Raw genomic sequence first — 15391 nt, 5'->3', positions numbered from 1 at the left:
ATACAGGCTCTCTTAGCCTAATTTATCTCACCCACATCCAGGTCTCCTCATGGCTGCTTCAGCTTACTGCAGACGTTCATTCCCTCCCCGGGGAACTCTCAGACACGTGCAGCCATTCACCACAGCCACTTCACAGGCTGTTAGCCAGGAAGCTCCATCTCAGCGGGACCTTCCATACTGGACCAATCGGGTCCCAGTATTCACCACATGTGACCTACCCTGGCACATTATATGGTTCATAGCTACGCCCACCAGGTCACATGACTCTGACCTCATCACAGGTCCTTCAAGCACTTATACTCTCTTTACAACAGTGTTCTTTAAACACACCCCCTGGGTGGGTTTGTAGGTAACTGGTCCCTGACACATTGAACCAGCATCTCAGCAGTATCACTGCTGATTAACACACACATAAATCTCCATCTCAAGGCCACCCACCTTGAAATACATAACGGTCATTCAGTATCTTGCATTCATCCACTCTCCTGGGACATCCATACAGTGCCCCCTAGTGGACACAGTGGTCACTACACCACAATACAGACGTAGATAGCAGAATAGCCGATAATTCAATTGTCGGCTTCTGTAAAATCATTACAGAACCCGACAGGATATGAGACATGGTTTACATACAGTAAACCATTGCATATCCGTTATATTTTTATATGTCCCTCACTAATAATGCTAGTAGTGTATGTGTGTAGCATTTTGGAGCTGTAGGTGTTAAAGGATTAATTCACGGAAAAAACTGGAGTGGGCTCCCGCCCAATTTTCTCCACCAGAAAGGGCAAGCCAGTGACAGGGCAGATATTAATAGACTAGAGAGAGACCATTGTTTAGGGGCCCCCCTTGGCTAAAAAAAATCTGCCCCCAGCCACCCAAGAATAGGCGCATCTATAAGATGCGCCAATTCCGGCACTTACCCTCTCACTTCCCATTTGCCCTGTACCAGGTGACATATGGAGTAATAAGGGGTTAATATGGGGTTAATGTCACCTTGCTATTGTAAGGTGACATTAAGCCTGGTTAATAATGGTGAGGTGTCAATAAGACACCTCTCCATTATTAATCCACTTGTCTGAAAGGCTTAAAAAAAACACACACACATTAATAATAAAGAGTTTTAATGAAATAAATAAACACACACATTTTTTATATATTTATTACACTCCCAATACAATTGAAGCCATTGTTCTCCTGTAAAAAATAAAAAATAAAAAGCAACAACATCCCATACCTGTCCGCCGTACAGTCAAGTCCAATGTTGCAATCCAACATGAAGGAGTGGTGGGATGCAAATTTTTAACAACAGGTTCTGTGTTTGTGTGTAGGAAAACCACACCCATTTTTTAGCCACAACCATTTTTAAGCCACACCCATTTACACACACCTTTATCCTATAATATAGTATCTTATCTTATCCTATAATACCGTATACTGTCCAGTGATGTCACATTCTATAATACTGTATACTGTGCGGTGATGTCACATCCCATACTATAATACTGTATACTGTAGACAGGTAAATGTCCCCAATAGGCAGCACAGGTCCCCTATAGGCAGTACAAGTCCCCAATAGGCAGCATAGGTCCCCAATAGGCAGGTAAATGTCCCCAATAGGCAGCACAGGTCCCCAATAGGCAGCATAGGTCCCCAATAGGCAGGTAAATGTCCCCAATAGGCAGCACAGGTCCCCAATAGGCAGCACAGGTCCCCAATAGGCAGGCACAGGTCCCCAATAGGCAGCCACACAGGTCCCCAATAGGCAGCCACACAGGTCCCAATAGGCAGCCACACAGGTCCCCAATAGGCAGCCACACAGGTCCCCAATAGGCAGCACAGGCCCCCAAAAGGCAGCACAGGTCCCCAAAAGGCAGCACAGGTCCCCAATAGACGGCATAGGTCCCCAATACGCAGGTAAATGTCCCCAATAGGCAGCACAGGTCCCCAATAGGCAGCAGAGGTCCCCAATAGGCAGTACAGGTCCCCAATAGGCAGGCACAGGTCCCCAATAGGCAGGCACAGGTCCCCAATAGGCAACACATACTGACCTGGCATTGGAGTAGTACAGTACACAGTGACAGGCTGCATCTGAAGTGAGTCCCGCGGTTGACCAGGCCTCCTGGATGGCCCCCAGGCCCCGCACCGCCCGTCCTGCTCCACCGTGTGCACACACACACACTGGCAGCAAACCACCATACGGTCCGCACCGGTGACCGGGCCGGGTGATAGAATGATGATCTGGGACACAGGCAGGCCACAAACGAGTCCAGCGCTGCTCACACTGAGCAGCGGCGCACGGTGACTCCTCCAGCTCCAGTTACCCGCCAATAGCCGCACTGCCGCAGGTATCAGTACACGGGGGCCGCCGGGGTGTGCTCAGTCCCAGTAGTCAGAGCACGTATCAGTGCACAGTCTCCGGTGGGCCGGGCTAGGAAGCAGAGCAAGTGCCTGTGCACAGCAAGAACAGTTTGTAACAGGCTCCTAGAGGCAGGGCTCATGCCATGTAAAGGTAGAAAAAAACCTTTCATCAATGAGAAGCAAAGAGAAGCCAGGCTGAAGTTTGCCAAAGGCCATAAGGATTGGACCATAGAGGACTGGAGTAAGGTAAACATCTCTGATGAGTCTAATTTTCAGCTTTGCCCAACACCTGTTCGTCTAATGGTTAGACAGAGACCTGGAGAGGCGTACAAGCCACAGTGTTGTGCACCCATTGTAAGATTTGGTGGAGGATCAGTGATGATCCGGGGATGCTTCAGCACAGCTGGAATTGGGCAGGTTAATCTTTGTGAAGGACGTATGAATCAAGCCGCATACAAGGTTATCCTGGAAAAACAGTTGATTCCTTCTTCTCAGGCAATGTTCCCCAACTCTGAGGACTGTTTTTTCTAGAAGGACAATGCACAATGCCACACACTTAGGTCAATCAATGTGTGGATGAAGGACCACCACATCAAATACCTGTCATGGCCAGCCAAATCTCCAGACCTGAACCCCATTGAAAACCTCTGGAATGTAATCAAGAGGAAGATGGATAGTCACAAGCCACCAAACAAAGAAGAACTGCTTAAATTTTTGTACCAAAAAGGTCAAAAGGTCACCCAAAAGCAGTGTGAAAGACTGGTAGAAAGCATGCCAAGACGCACGAAAGCTATGATTACAAATCATGGTTATTTCACAAAATATTGATTTCTGAACTCTTCCTGAGTGAAAACATTAGTATTGTTGTTTCTGAATGATTATGAACTTGTTTTCTTAGCATTATTTGAGGTCTGCAAGCACTGCATTTTTTTTCTTATTTTGACCATTTCTCATTTTCTGAAAATAAATATTAAATTTAGTGCTTGGAAATTCGGAGACATGTTGTTAGTAGTTTGTAGAATAAAAGAACAATTTACATTTTACTCAAAAATATACCTATAAAGAGAAAAATCAGACAAACTGAAAATTTTGCAGTGGTCTCTTAATTTTTGCCAGAGCTGTATATACCCTGTAATATTATACTTTTCAAGAAAGGGATCCAGTCCCTTCTTAAATTTTAGTAGTGAATCACTTATTACAACATCATACTTGGGGGTATATCCCATCTGGGTCCGGGGATTTGTCAATCTTAGTGATTTTTAGATGCCGCCGTACTTCCTGGTGGGTTAAGCAGGTGACATGGAGAATTTTTGTTATCACTGATCATGTTATCCGTCATGGGATTTTCTTGTGTAAATAGTGTTGAAAAAAAGTCATTAAGCATATTATGTTTTTCCTCATCCACCATTTCACCCAGACTATTTTTAAGGGGTCCAACACAATCATTTTTTTAGTTTCTTACTTTTTATCGGATAGCACTCGGCCATGTTATATGCTCGTGTGACCCCGGCCTAAGAGAAATTTCTGCAGTCACTCTATGTGAATGCAGATAGGTGAACAGTTACAATATTGATTGTTGTATTGAGGGAAGCGGATGAGAATCTAGTCAGCACATGACTACACATATTCAAATCGCATAAGTATGGTCATATGACTGCCCATTCATGATGGAAATAGAGGGGGAATCCTTTCAGTGTGCACATTGCACACTGTCACATTTCAGCAACAGAGTGGCTGCAGAAATTTCTTTTGAGCCCAGAAAACATTTTTAAGCAAAGAGGTGCAAATTGATAATGTTTATACCTTGCCAGGATATTGCTGTTTAAAGTGAGATAATTCCTGAAGAAATATGGTGTAGCTTGACCAGGATTCTGCAATGCACTGGCTGAGACGAGGTTTGCATTCTGAATTAGCGCTGATCACCTCCCACCTAAGAAAGATAAATGTACAAATTTAAACAATAAATACATAAAAAATATATACACAGAGGGTGAAATAAGTATTGAACACATCAACAAATTGAACTCTTTGGATGGCATAATACACACCATGTTTAGAGGCCAAAAGATACTGTGTATCACCCCAAAAACACCATAACCAAAAGTGAAGTTTGGAGGTGAGAACATCATGGTGTGCGATTGTTTTTCAGCATATGGCAAATGTTAAGGATGATGAGGATGAAACGAGGGTGGATATTTCAGCAAGACAATGATCCCTTAGGCTATGTGCACACGTTGCAGATTCAGCTGCGTTTTTTTCCACGCGGAACCGCAGGTAAAACCGCAGGTAAAGTGACCTGCGGTTTTTCTGCGGTTTGGTCTGCGGTTTTGCCCTGCGGTTTCACACCTCTACTATGTTAAAGGTGTGAAACCGCTGCGAAAACAGACCAAACAATTGACATGCTGCGGTTTGTAAACCGCAGCAAAACCGCGCGGAAAAAAACCGCACCGTCAGCACAGCATTTTTGAAAACCCATAGGGTTTTATTTTACTGTACTTGGTCTGCGGAACTGCTGCGTTTCCGCAGGGCCAAAACGGCTACGGAAACGCAGCTGAATCCGCACCGTGTGCACATAGCCTAACACACAGCCAAGGAAACTGTCAAGTGGTTTCAGAGAAAGAAAATAAAGCTGCTAGAATAGCCCAACCAATCATCTGACCTAAATCGAATAGAAAATTTATGGAAGAAACTAAAGCTCAAAGTTCATAGAAGGAGCTCACTGGACCTTCAGGATTAAAAGAGCATTTGTGAGGAATAATGGGCGAAAATCACACCTGAGCAATGCATGTGACTAGTTTCTCCATACAGGAGGCATAGTGAAGCTGTCATCACTAACAAAGGTTTTGAATTACAGTGGGGAAAAAAGTATTTAGTCAGCCACCAATTGTGCAAGTTCTCCCACTTAAAAAGATGAGAGAGGCCTGTAATTGACATCATAGGTAGACCACAACTATGAGAGTCAAAATGAGAAAACAAATCCAGAAAATCACCTTGTCTGATTTTGCAAGATTTATTTTGCAAATTAAGGTGAAAAATAAGTATTTGGTTACCTAAAAACATGCAAGATATCAGGCTCTCACATACCTGTAACTTCTTCTATAAGAGGCTCCTCTGTCCTCCACTTATTACCTGTAGTAATGTCACCTGTTTGAACTTGTTATTAGTATAAAAGACACCTGTCCACAACCTCAAACAGTCACACTCCAAACTCCACTATGGTGAAGACCAAAGAGCTGTCTAAGGACACCAGAAACAAAATTGTAGCCCTGCACCAGGCTGGGAAGACTGAATCTGCAATAGGCAAGCAGCTTGATGTGGTGAAATCAACTGTGGGAGCAATAATAAGAAAATGGAAGACATACAAGACCAATGATAATCTCCCTCGATCTGGGTCTCCACGCAAGATCTCACCCCGTGGGGTCAAAATGATGACAAGAATGGTGAGCAAAAATCCCAGAACCACACGGGGAGGGGACCTAGTGAATGACCTGCATAGAGCTGGGACCACCATAACAAAGGCAAACATCAGTAATACACTACGCCGCCAGGGACTCAGATTCTGCAGAGTCAGATGTGTCCCCCTGCTTAAGCCAGTACATGTCTGGGTCCGTCTGAAGTTTGCTTGAGAGCATTTGGATTATCCAGAAGAGTATTGAGAGAATGTCATATGGTAAAAGTAGAACTGTTTGGTAGAAACAAAACTTGTCATGTTTGGAGGAGACAGAATGCTGAGTTGCATCCAAAGAACACCATACCTACTGTGAAGCATGTGGGTGGCAACATCATGCTTTGGTGCTGTTTCTCTGCAAAGGGACCAGGACGACTGATCCGTGTACATGAAAGAATGGATGGAGCCATGTATCGTGAGATTTTGAGTGCAAACCTCCTTCCATCAGCAAGGGCACTGAAGATGAAATGTGGATGGGCCTTTCAGCATGATAATGATCCCAAGCACACAGCCAGGGCAATGAAAGAGTGGCTCCGTAAGAAGCATATGAAGGTCCTGGAGTGGCCTAGCCAGTCTCCAGATCTCAACTCCATAGAAAACCTTTGGAGGGATTTGAAAGTCTGTGTTGCCCAGCGACAGGCCCAAAACATCACTGCTCTAGAGGAGATCTGCATGGAGGAATGGGTCAACATAGTACCAACAGTGTGTGCCAACCTTGTGAAGACCTACAGAAAATGTTTGACCTCTGTCACTGCCAACAAAGGATATATAACAAAATATTGAGATGAACTTTTGTCAATGACCACCATAATTTGCAAAATAAATCTTGCAAAGTCAGACAAGGTGATATTCTGGATTTGTTTTCTCATTTTGGCTCTCATAGTTTTGGTTTACCTATGATGTCAATTACAGGCCTCGCTCACCTTTTTAAGTGGGAGAACTTGCACAATTCGTGGCTGACTAAATACTTTTTTCCCCCACTGTATCAACTACATTTCAGTAAGCGTGTTCAATAATTTTCCCTGTGTCATTTCTCATTATTGCACATAATTTATGGACATCTATGGTTTGACTTCTTTGCCTGTGTGGATTGGATGGGTTGTTACCGAAATTGGTGAGAATTTCAGAATTTCATGGCAATAGCACCTTTAGAAATATATTTAGGTAGAAAAGTTAGAAAATTGGTGATGTGTTCCATACTTATTTTATATGCTTTTTGTGTTTTTATATATATATATATATATATATATATACACAGTACAGACCAAAAGCTTGGACACACCTTCTCATTCAAAGTGTTTTCTTTATTTTCATGACTATGAATTGTAGATTCACTCTGAAGGCATCAAATCTAGGAATTAACACATGTGGAATTATATAATTAACAAAAAAGTGTGCATCAACTGAAAATATGTAATATATTTTTGCTTTCTTCAAAGTAGCCACCTTTTGCTTTGATTACTGTTTTGCACACTCTTGGCATTCTCTTGATGAGCTTCAAGAGGTAGTCACTGGAAATGGTTTTCACTTCACAGGTGTGCCCTGTCAGGATTAATAAGTGGGATTTCTTGCCTTATAAATGGGGTTGGGACCATCAGTTGTGTTGTGCAGAAGTCTGGTGGATACACAGCTGATAGTCCTACTAAATAGACTGTTAGAATTTGTATTATGGCAAGAAAAAAGCAGCTAAGTAAAGAAAAATGAGTGGCCATCATTACTTTAAGGTCAGTCAGTCCGAAAAGTTGGGAAAACTTTGAAAGTGTCCCCAAGTGCAGTGGCAAAAATCATCAAGCGCTACAAAGAAACTGGCTCACATGAGGTTCTACCCAGGAAAGGAAGACGAAGAGTCACCTCTGCTGCGGAGGATAAGTTCATTCGAGTCACCAGCGTCAGAAATCGCAGGTTAACAGCAGCTCAGATTAGAGACCAGGTCAATGCCACACAGAGCTCTAGCAGCAGACACATCTTTACAACAACTGTTATGAGGAGACTTTGTGCAGCAGGCCTTCATGGTAAAATAGCTGCTAGGAAACCACTGCTAAGGACAGGCAACAAGCAGAAGAGACGTGTTTGGGCTAAAGAACACAAGGAAAAGACATTAGACCAGTGGAAATCTGTGCTTTGGTCTGATGAGTCCAAATTTGAGATCTTTGGTTCCAACCACCGTGTCTTTGTGCAACGCAGAAAAGGTGAACGGGTGGACTCGACATGCCTGGTTCCCACCGTGAAGCATGGAGGAGGAGGTGTGATGGTGTGGGGGTGCTTTGCTGGTGACACTGTTGGGGATTTATTCAAAATTGAAGGCATACTGAACCAGCATGGCTACCACAGCATCTTGCAGTGGAATGCTATTCCATCCGGTTTGCGTTTAGTTGGACCATCTTTTATTTTTCAACAGGACAATGACCCCAAACAGACCAACAGGCTGTGTAAGGGCTATTTGACCAAGAAGGAGAGTGATGGGGTGCTACGCCAGATGACCTGGCCTCCACAGTCACCAGACCTGTACCCAATCGAGATGGTTTGGGGTGAGCTGGACTGCAGAGTGAAGGCAAAAGGGCCAACAAGTGCAAAGCATCTCTGGGAACTCCTTCAAGACTGTTGGAAGACCATTTCCGGTGACTACCTCTTGAAGCTCATCAAGAGAATGCCAAGAGTGTGCAAAGCAGTAATCAAAGGAAAAGGTGGCTACTTTGAAGAACCTAGAATATAAGACATATTTTCAGTTGTTTCACACTTTTTTGTTAATTATATAATTCCACATGTGTTAATTCATAGTTTTGATGCCTTCAGAGTGAATCTACAATTTTCATAGTCATGAAAATAAAGAAAACTTTTTGAATGAGAAGGTGCGTCCAAACTTTTGGTCTGTACTGTATATATATATATATATACCGTATATATATATACATATATATATATATATTTATATATATATAGTACAATCCGATTTTTCACACATAGCATCCGATTTACATCCGAGTGCAGTGCGATTGCTATCAGACTGCAATGCGATTTTAACATGAGCTTTTACATACAGCAATTCTCTGTCATTTACACATCGTTTTCAAATGAAATATTTGCCAAAACACACACACACACACATATATATATATAGATAGAATAAAAGCCGGCAATTCATGTGCCGCGTACAGTAATATCACAGCGTGACAGGTTAGGATAGATATAGTAGCTATATACACATAGAATACATAGATGTCAGTGACACACACATATATACAGGTGCATCTCACAAAATTAGAATATCATCAAAAAGTTAATTTAGTTTAGTTCTTCAATACAAAAAGTGAAACTCATATAATACTGAGTTTACTAAGAGTGATCTATTTCAAGTGCTTATTTCTGATAACGTTGATGATTATGACTTACAGCCAATGAAAACCCAAAGGTCATTTTTACCATAACCAGGTTCCTCGTATCATTTAATAGCCCTCTGTGTCTGTACTGTTACATACTTAGGCTGATAACCGCTTCATGCAGCATTACATGAACACCGGATTCTTACACTATGGCTAGTCAGAACAATGAAAGCAATTGTTACCACCCCTTTCGTGTCTCCCCCTTTTTCCGTATAGATTGTAAGCTTGCGAGCAGGGCCCTCATTCCTCTTGGTATCTGTTATGATCTATGTGATTATTGTTATGCTGTAATGTCTATTGTCTGGAGAAGTCCCTTCCTGGATTTCTTCAGGGTACCGTTACACCTAGCGACTCACCAGCGATCCCGACCAGCGATATGACGCGGTCAGGATCGCTGGTGAATCGCTAGGTGCCACACAGGCAGATCTCACTAGCGACATCGCTGGGGACGGGGATCGCTACTTACCTGTCAGACGAGGCGATCCTGCGTCCTCCCGCCCGGCTCCACGCGTCGCTCATCGTCACAGCAGGAAGCGCCGCAGGAAGTGACCGACGAGGAATGGTCCAGGAGCTTCTCGCGCGATCAGCGATAACCAGAGGGGGAGCCGGTCGGAGGTAAGTATCACATGCAGCGATATCGCTAGTAATATCGCTGTAACGTCACAAAATCGGAGACTTTACAGCGATATTGCTAGCGATATCGCAGTGTGTAACGGGGGCTTTAGTATTGCTCAGGTGATAATTGCTTCACCTGTGCAATACAAAGGAAATCCTGAAAACATGACCTGTTGGTGGGCCTTGAGGACTGGAGCTGGGGAACCCTGTTGTAAATGATTAACTGCTGCTGCTGTAAAAAAGGGATTGAATATAGACAGCACATGGATGACAAATGAGAAATAAAATCATCCAACTTTTCTGGATTAAACTCTGACCGATTTTTTTAATTTTTTTTATATATTTGTGTGACCCTATCACACTTTATTCCTGCTTTTTTTGTAAAGTGGTTTTAATTGTTTTTTTTTACAAGCTTTTTTTTCTGGGTTTTTTTGAAATCCTGTAGGAACACCTATGGGAAAAATGTCTAAAGAATAAACTTTTCAACTTTCATCGGCAATTTGGGTGGTATATGTTGGGAATTCTGATTTTCTGCTCTAGAGAATAGTGCTACAGATTGCTCTGTTTCATTAGTGACATGCAGTAATCCATCCTGCGGTATATGTCTTCTTCTGATGGGACCCTGTAGGTAATGCATGCTGCTGTATAGGCATCATAGGCTTCCAGTCACAGGGAGGTTTTCAATGGAAGCCAATAATGCAATGTGGAAAGAAGTCCACAGGCACTGTACCCTCATACTGAGCATACCTCCTAAAATATTTGGTACACAGCTAAGAGATGGCGTAGGCTTCAGTTATGTCAATTTCTGGTGTGTACTGACTTATTGTAAATTTGTTGGGTGGCGCTTGGCCATGCTTCATTTTCAGGAATGGACAGACACAGAAGAGGACCCCTGTGCAAGAAGAATATAGGGTCCCTTTGCAGCTCAATAGATGATCATAATTCACAATTCCACTTGCTGTAGAGGTGGATGTGGCCCCTTACCTCTTGGACTCTTGTCTGGCTACACAGGTTGCACCAATGGAATGTCCACCTCTGTCCATTTTACTATCTCCGCTTACTTTATATAAAAATGACGAGGTCACAAAAAAGCAAAAAGTATCAACATTTGTAGTCAAATACATCTAGCATCAAATTTTGTGACTTTTCTTAGGAGGAAATTATAAAATTTATCCCACAGCTTTTTACAGCTGCAGTTTTCAACACAGTTTGTCAAATCAAAGTCAGAAATGGGTGCAGCAAGATGGAGAGATAGAAGTCTTTATTACTTACTCCGCTTGGATCCAGTTTGGTACACTTTCTTTGCTAGATACGGTACTTTGTCATCTGTTTTTATACCACCTCTTGCTTAGTATACTTTAGAACAGTCTTGCACCTAAAAAGCTGCATCCTCTATTGATAAGGGATGGGAAGCAAAAGACCAGAAAAAGCCATACACCTGACAAATGCTATTGAGAACTCTGCTATTAGAAGTGGAAAGGAAGAACAAAGACGAAAGAATCTAATTAATAAAAATATTGGAGAAAGAGAAACCAATCACAAACTAAAATGTTTCTATACTAATGCACAAAGCATGGGCAACAAACAAGGAGAATTGGAACTACTAACACAGGAACAGAAATATGATGTAATTGGAATCACTGAAACTTGGTGGGACAATACACATGATTGGAATACAAGACTAGAAGGATACAACTTATTTGCAAGAAACAGACTTGATAAACGAGGAGGGGGTGTCGCATTGTATGTTCGAAACGCGTATATCTGCACAGAGATTGAAGCTTCAGAGACTGGGAGTTCTGTGGAAACTGTTTGGGTAAGAATACAAGGACAGAATAATGGAAAGGACACCATTGTAGGCATTTACTACAGGCCGCCTGTGCAAGCCGAAGATATAGATGAACTCTTTATGCATCAGATGGCCAAGTTCTCCAAAAAATATGACATAGTTGTCATGGGAGATTTCAACTATCCAGACATTTGTTGGGAATCTCTCTCAGGCAAAACTAACAGGTCAAGGAAATTCTTATCCTCTCTTGCTGACAACTTTATCTTCCAAAAGGTAAGGGAGAAAACAAGGGGAACTGCTACCTTGGATCTAATCCTTATAAACAGGGAGGAAATGGTTGAGGAGGTAAAAGTGGCTGGGACCCTAGGAGGTAGCGACCATGCTATTTTAGAATTTTGGATTACTAGAGGTGGAAGACCTGTGAAGACTCAGACGTCAAGGTTAGATTTCAGAAAGGCAGATTTTAAGGGATTCAGAAAGAGAATTGGAGGGATCCAATGGCTGGATATCCTTAAAGACAAAAATGTCCAGGAAGGATGGGAAATCTTGAAAAATGAAATTCTCAAAGCACAGTTGTTAACAATTCCGAAAAGAGGGAAGAATAGGAAGCATTTAAGGAAACCAGGATGGATGAACACAGAACTTAAGCACATGCTAAAAAGGAAGAAAAAAATGTTTATAAAATGGAAAGAGGGAGGCATATCTAAAGAAGAATATAATGCTGTCTGCAGAACCTGCAGGGCACAAATCAGATTATCTAAAGCTGAAAATGAACTGAGGCTTGCAAGAGATGTCAAAAGCAATAATAAAGGATTTTGGGGATATGTCAAAAGTAAAAGAAAAGTCAAAGATGCTATAGGATTTTTACAGGATGAAAATGATGAAATGGTAAGACAGGATGTTGAGAAGGCTGAACTTTTAAATTCCTATTTTGCATCTGTTTTCTCTCAGAAAGGAAATGCAACATCAACTGTTATTCACTGTCCTATTAAGGGAATAGAAGAATCCAGGATATCTATAAACAGAAAGATAGTGAGGAAACACTTAGCTAACCTAAATGAATTCAAGTCTCCAGGTCCAGATGAATTACACCCCAGAGTACTGAAGGAGATAGCAGAAGAAATTTTTGAACCCCTCTCCATAATCTTTGAAAATTCTTGGAGAACAGGAGAAGTGCCAGAAGACTGGAGAAGAGCAAATGTTGTTCCTATCTTCAAAAAGGGGAAGAAGGTGGACCCAGGCAACTATAGGCCGGTGAGTCTGACTTCTATACCAGGAAAGATCTTTGAACAAATTATTAAACAACATGTATGTCAATACCTGGATAAGAATGAAGTGATTAAACAGAGTCAGCATGGGTTTGTAACTAACAAGTCATGTCAGACTAACTTAATTTCTTTCTATGACGGTATCACTGATTGGGTGGATCAAGGAAATGCTGTAGATATAGTATATCTTGACTTCAGCAAAGCATTTGACAAAGTCTCTCATACAATCCTTATTGAAAAAATGACTAAGTATGGAATGGACAAGGCAACTGTTAGGTGGATTCATAACTGGCTTAGTGATCGGACCCAAAGAGTGGTCGTAAATGGCTGCACATCCAGCTGGAAGAATGTCTCAAGTGGGGTACCACAGGGCTCTGTCCTGGGCCCTGTGTTGTTCAACATCTTTATCAACGATTTAGATGAAGGAATTGAGGGTAAACTGATTAAATTTGCTGATGACACAAAGCTAGGAGGGATAGCTAATACTAGAGAAGAGAGAGAGAGGATTCAAAAAGATTTAAATAAACTGGAGAAGTGGGCAGCAACTAACAGAATGGTTTTTAACAGGGAGAAATGCAAAGTACTACATCTGGGCAATAAAAATGAAAAAAGCATATATAGAATGGGAGGAATAGGGCTAAGTGACAGCACATGTGAAAAAGACTTGGGTATACTAATAGATCACAGACTGAATATGAGTCAACTGTGTGATGCAGCAGCAAAAAAGGCAAATGCAATTCTAGGATGTATTAACAGAAGCATACAGTCTAGATCACGTGAAGTCATTATTTCCCTCTACTCCTCTTTGGTCAGACCTCATCTGGAATATTGTGTCCAGTTTTGGGCACCACATTTTAAAAAAGACATCAACAAACTGGAGCAAGTTCAGAAAAGAGCGACCAGAATGGTGACCGGTCTGCAAACCCTGTCTTATGAGGAAAGGTTGCAGGATTTGGGAATGTTTAGTTTGCAAAAGAGAAGACTGAGAGGAGACTTAATAGCTGTCTACAAATATCTAAAGGGCTGTCACATTGTAGAAGGATCAACTTTTTTCTCATTTGCACAAGGAAAGACTAGAAGCAATGGGATGAAACTGAATGGGAAGAGACACAGATTAGATATTAGAAAAAACTTTTTGACAGTTAGAGTGATCAATGAGTGGAACAGGCTGCCACGAGAAGTGGTGAGTTCTCCTTCAATGGAAGTCTTCAAACAGAGGCTGGACAGACATCTGACTGGGATGATTTAGCGAATCCTGCTTTGAGCAGGGGGTTGGACCAGATGGCCCAGGAGGTCCCTTCCAACTCTACGATTCTATGATTCTATGATTCTATGAAATTTAGTGCATTTTGTATCCCAACAATACCATGCCTATTGGTTATTCCATATCTACGTTTGCTGTTTTTTTACATTTGACTATTTAGCTGAGCTTCCCGTTAGATTTAATCTAGTTCACAGCAGGCAGAAAATGTCGTCAGTGACTAGAGGTGGATCCATAATGACAGCTGCACATTTTTAACAGATTATCATGTATGAATAAACTTGTTGAGCAAAACATTCTACCTAGCCCTGACTGCACTACAAATTCAAGAATGACTTTGCTCACCAACAACATATCTGGAATATAAAGGAATCCAGTTCTCAGAGGGAATGTGCACACAATGGTTTTGCAGGTGGCTTTTTTCCTCAAGCGTCTTTTGGACGATTCCTAAACACTTTTTCTTTTATTTGTTTAACCATCATTTGCTTTTTTTTTTGTGTTTTTCACACTGGCAACGACTTTTAAATTTCATTCTTCAACAATGTTTTCTTAGCTTCTTGCTTTAATCAAAAAGATGACCTTGTGCTGAGCATTAAATACCTGAAGAATGGTCAGTTCACTTTTTTTAACCTTTTTTTTTTTTTTTAAACTTCAGGTTTCTCTGGAAACCTGAAGCACTTAAACGGCCAGCAAAGCAGTGACCATATGAAGGGCTAGTCATTTTTACATAGAAAAGCAAATGTTCATTCTTGTGAGTATTTTGATAGCACTTTTCAAGCAGTTTTCAATGTAGACCCACCTGAGAAAAAATGGGCACATACTGTGGCTCCTACATTTTACACAGGAGGAAATAGAAGACAGGACGAATGCACTGCAGTTGGGGAGAGACATACGTATACATAGCTGCCATCCATAAAAGATGGTTGAAAGAGTTGCCCACCTCTTAAGAACGCAGGAGGCAAACTAATAAACGTAAAAGTAACAAGTAATTCAGCTTGTTTATATCTGTACGTGTCACTGAGAAAGACACAGCTTTTGCTTATTTTATTAATTTGGACAACAAATCTTTTGCACCCCATTAAACATAATTGATCTCTAATTCTCAACGATTCAAAACTCCGGGACCTTCTCCCGGCATTACTGAAGTCAATATAAATAGGCACTTGTCTAGGGTCACACTACCTATCTAAAGCATTGGAAACACGTTCCCTAGATTGAGAAAGCCCCTCCTTCATCTGGCAAATACCCAAGAGAAGTTTCCGGTCTGTA

General features: G+C 41.7%; 1 protein-coding gene across 4 annotated transcripts in view; it reads right to left on the bottom strand.

Moving 5' to 3' along the window:
- The window catches only part of RETREG1 (reticulophagy regulator 1), a 184456-nt gene that overhangs the window by 36799 nt on the left and 132266 nt on the right, over positions 1 to 15391 (bottom strand). For all 4 annotated transcript variants that reach the window (XM_073569434.1, XM_073569435.1, XM_073569436.1 and 1 more), the window contains one exon: positions 4165 to 4291. In XM_073569434.1, the coding sequence (XP_073425535.1) occupies positions 4165 to 4291 (127 nt within the window). The remainder of the gene's footprint in view (positions 1 to 4164; positions 4292 to 15391) is intronic.

Source organism: Dendrobates tinctorius, unplaced genomic scaffold (assembly GCF_039654945.1).
Source record: "Dendrobates tinctorius isolate UK_male_01 unplaced genomic scaffold, ASM3965494v1 ptg000025l, whole genome shotgun sequence".
Taxonomy (NCBI): domain Eukaryota; kingdom Metazoa; phylum Chordata; class Amphibia; order Anura; family Dendrobatidae; genus Dendrobates; species Dendrobates tinctorius.
The sequence above is the reverse complement of the archived record's forward strand: the minus strand, read 5'-3'. Positions and strand labels throughout refer to the sequence as shown.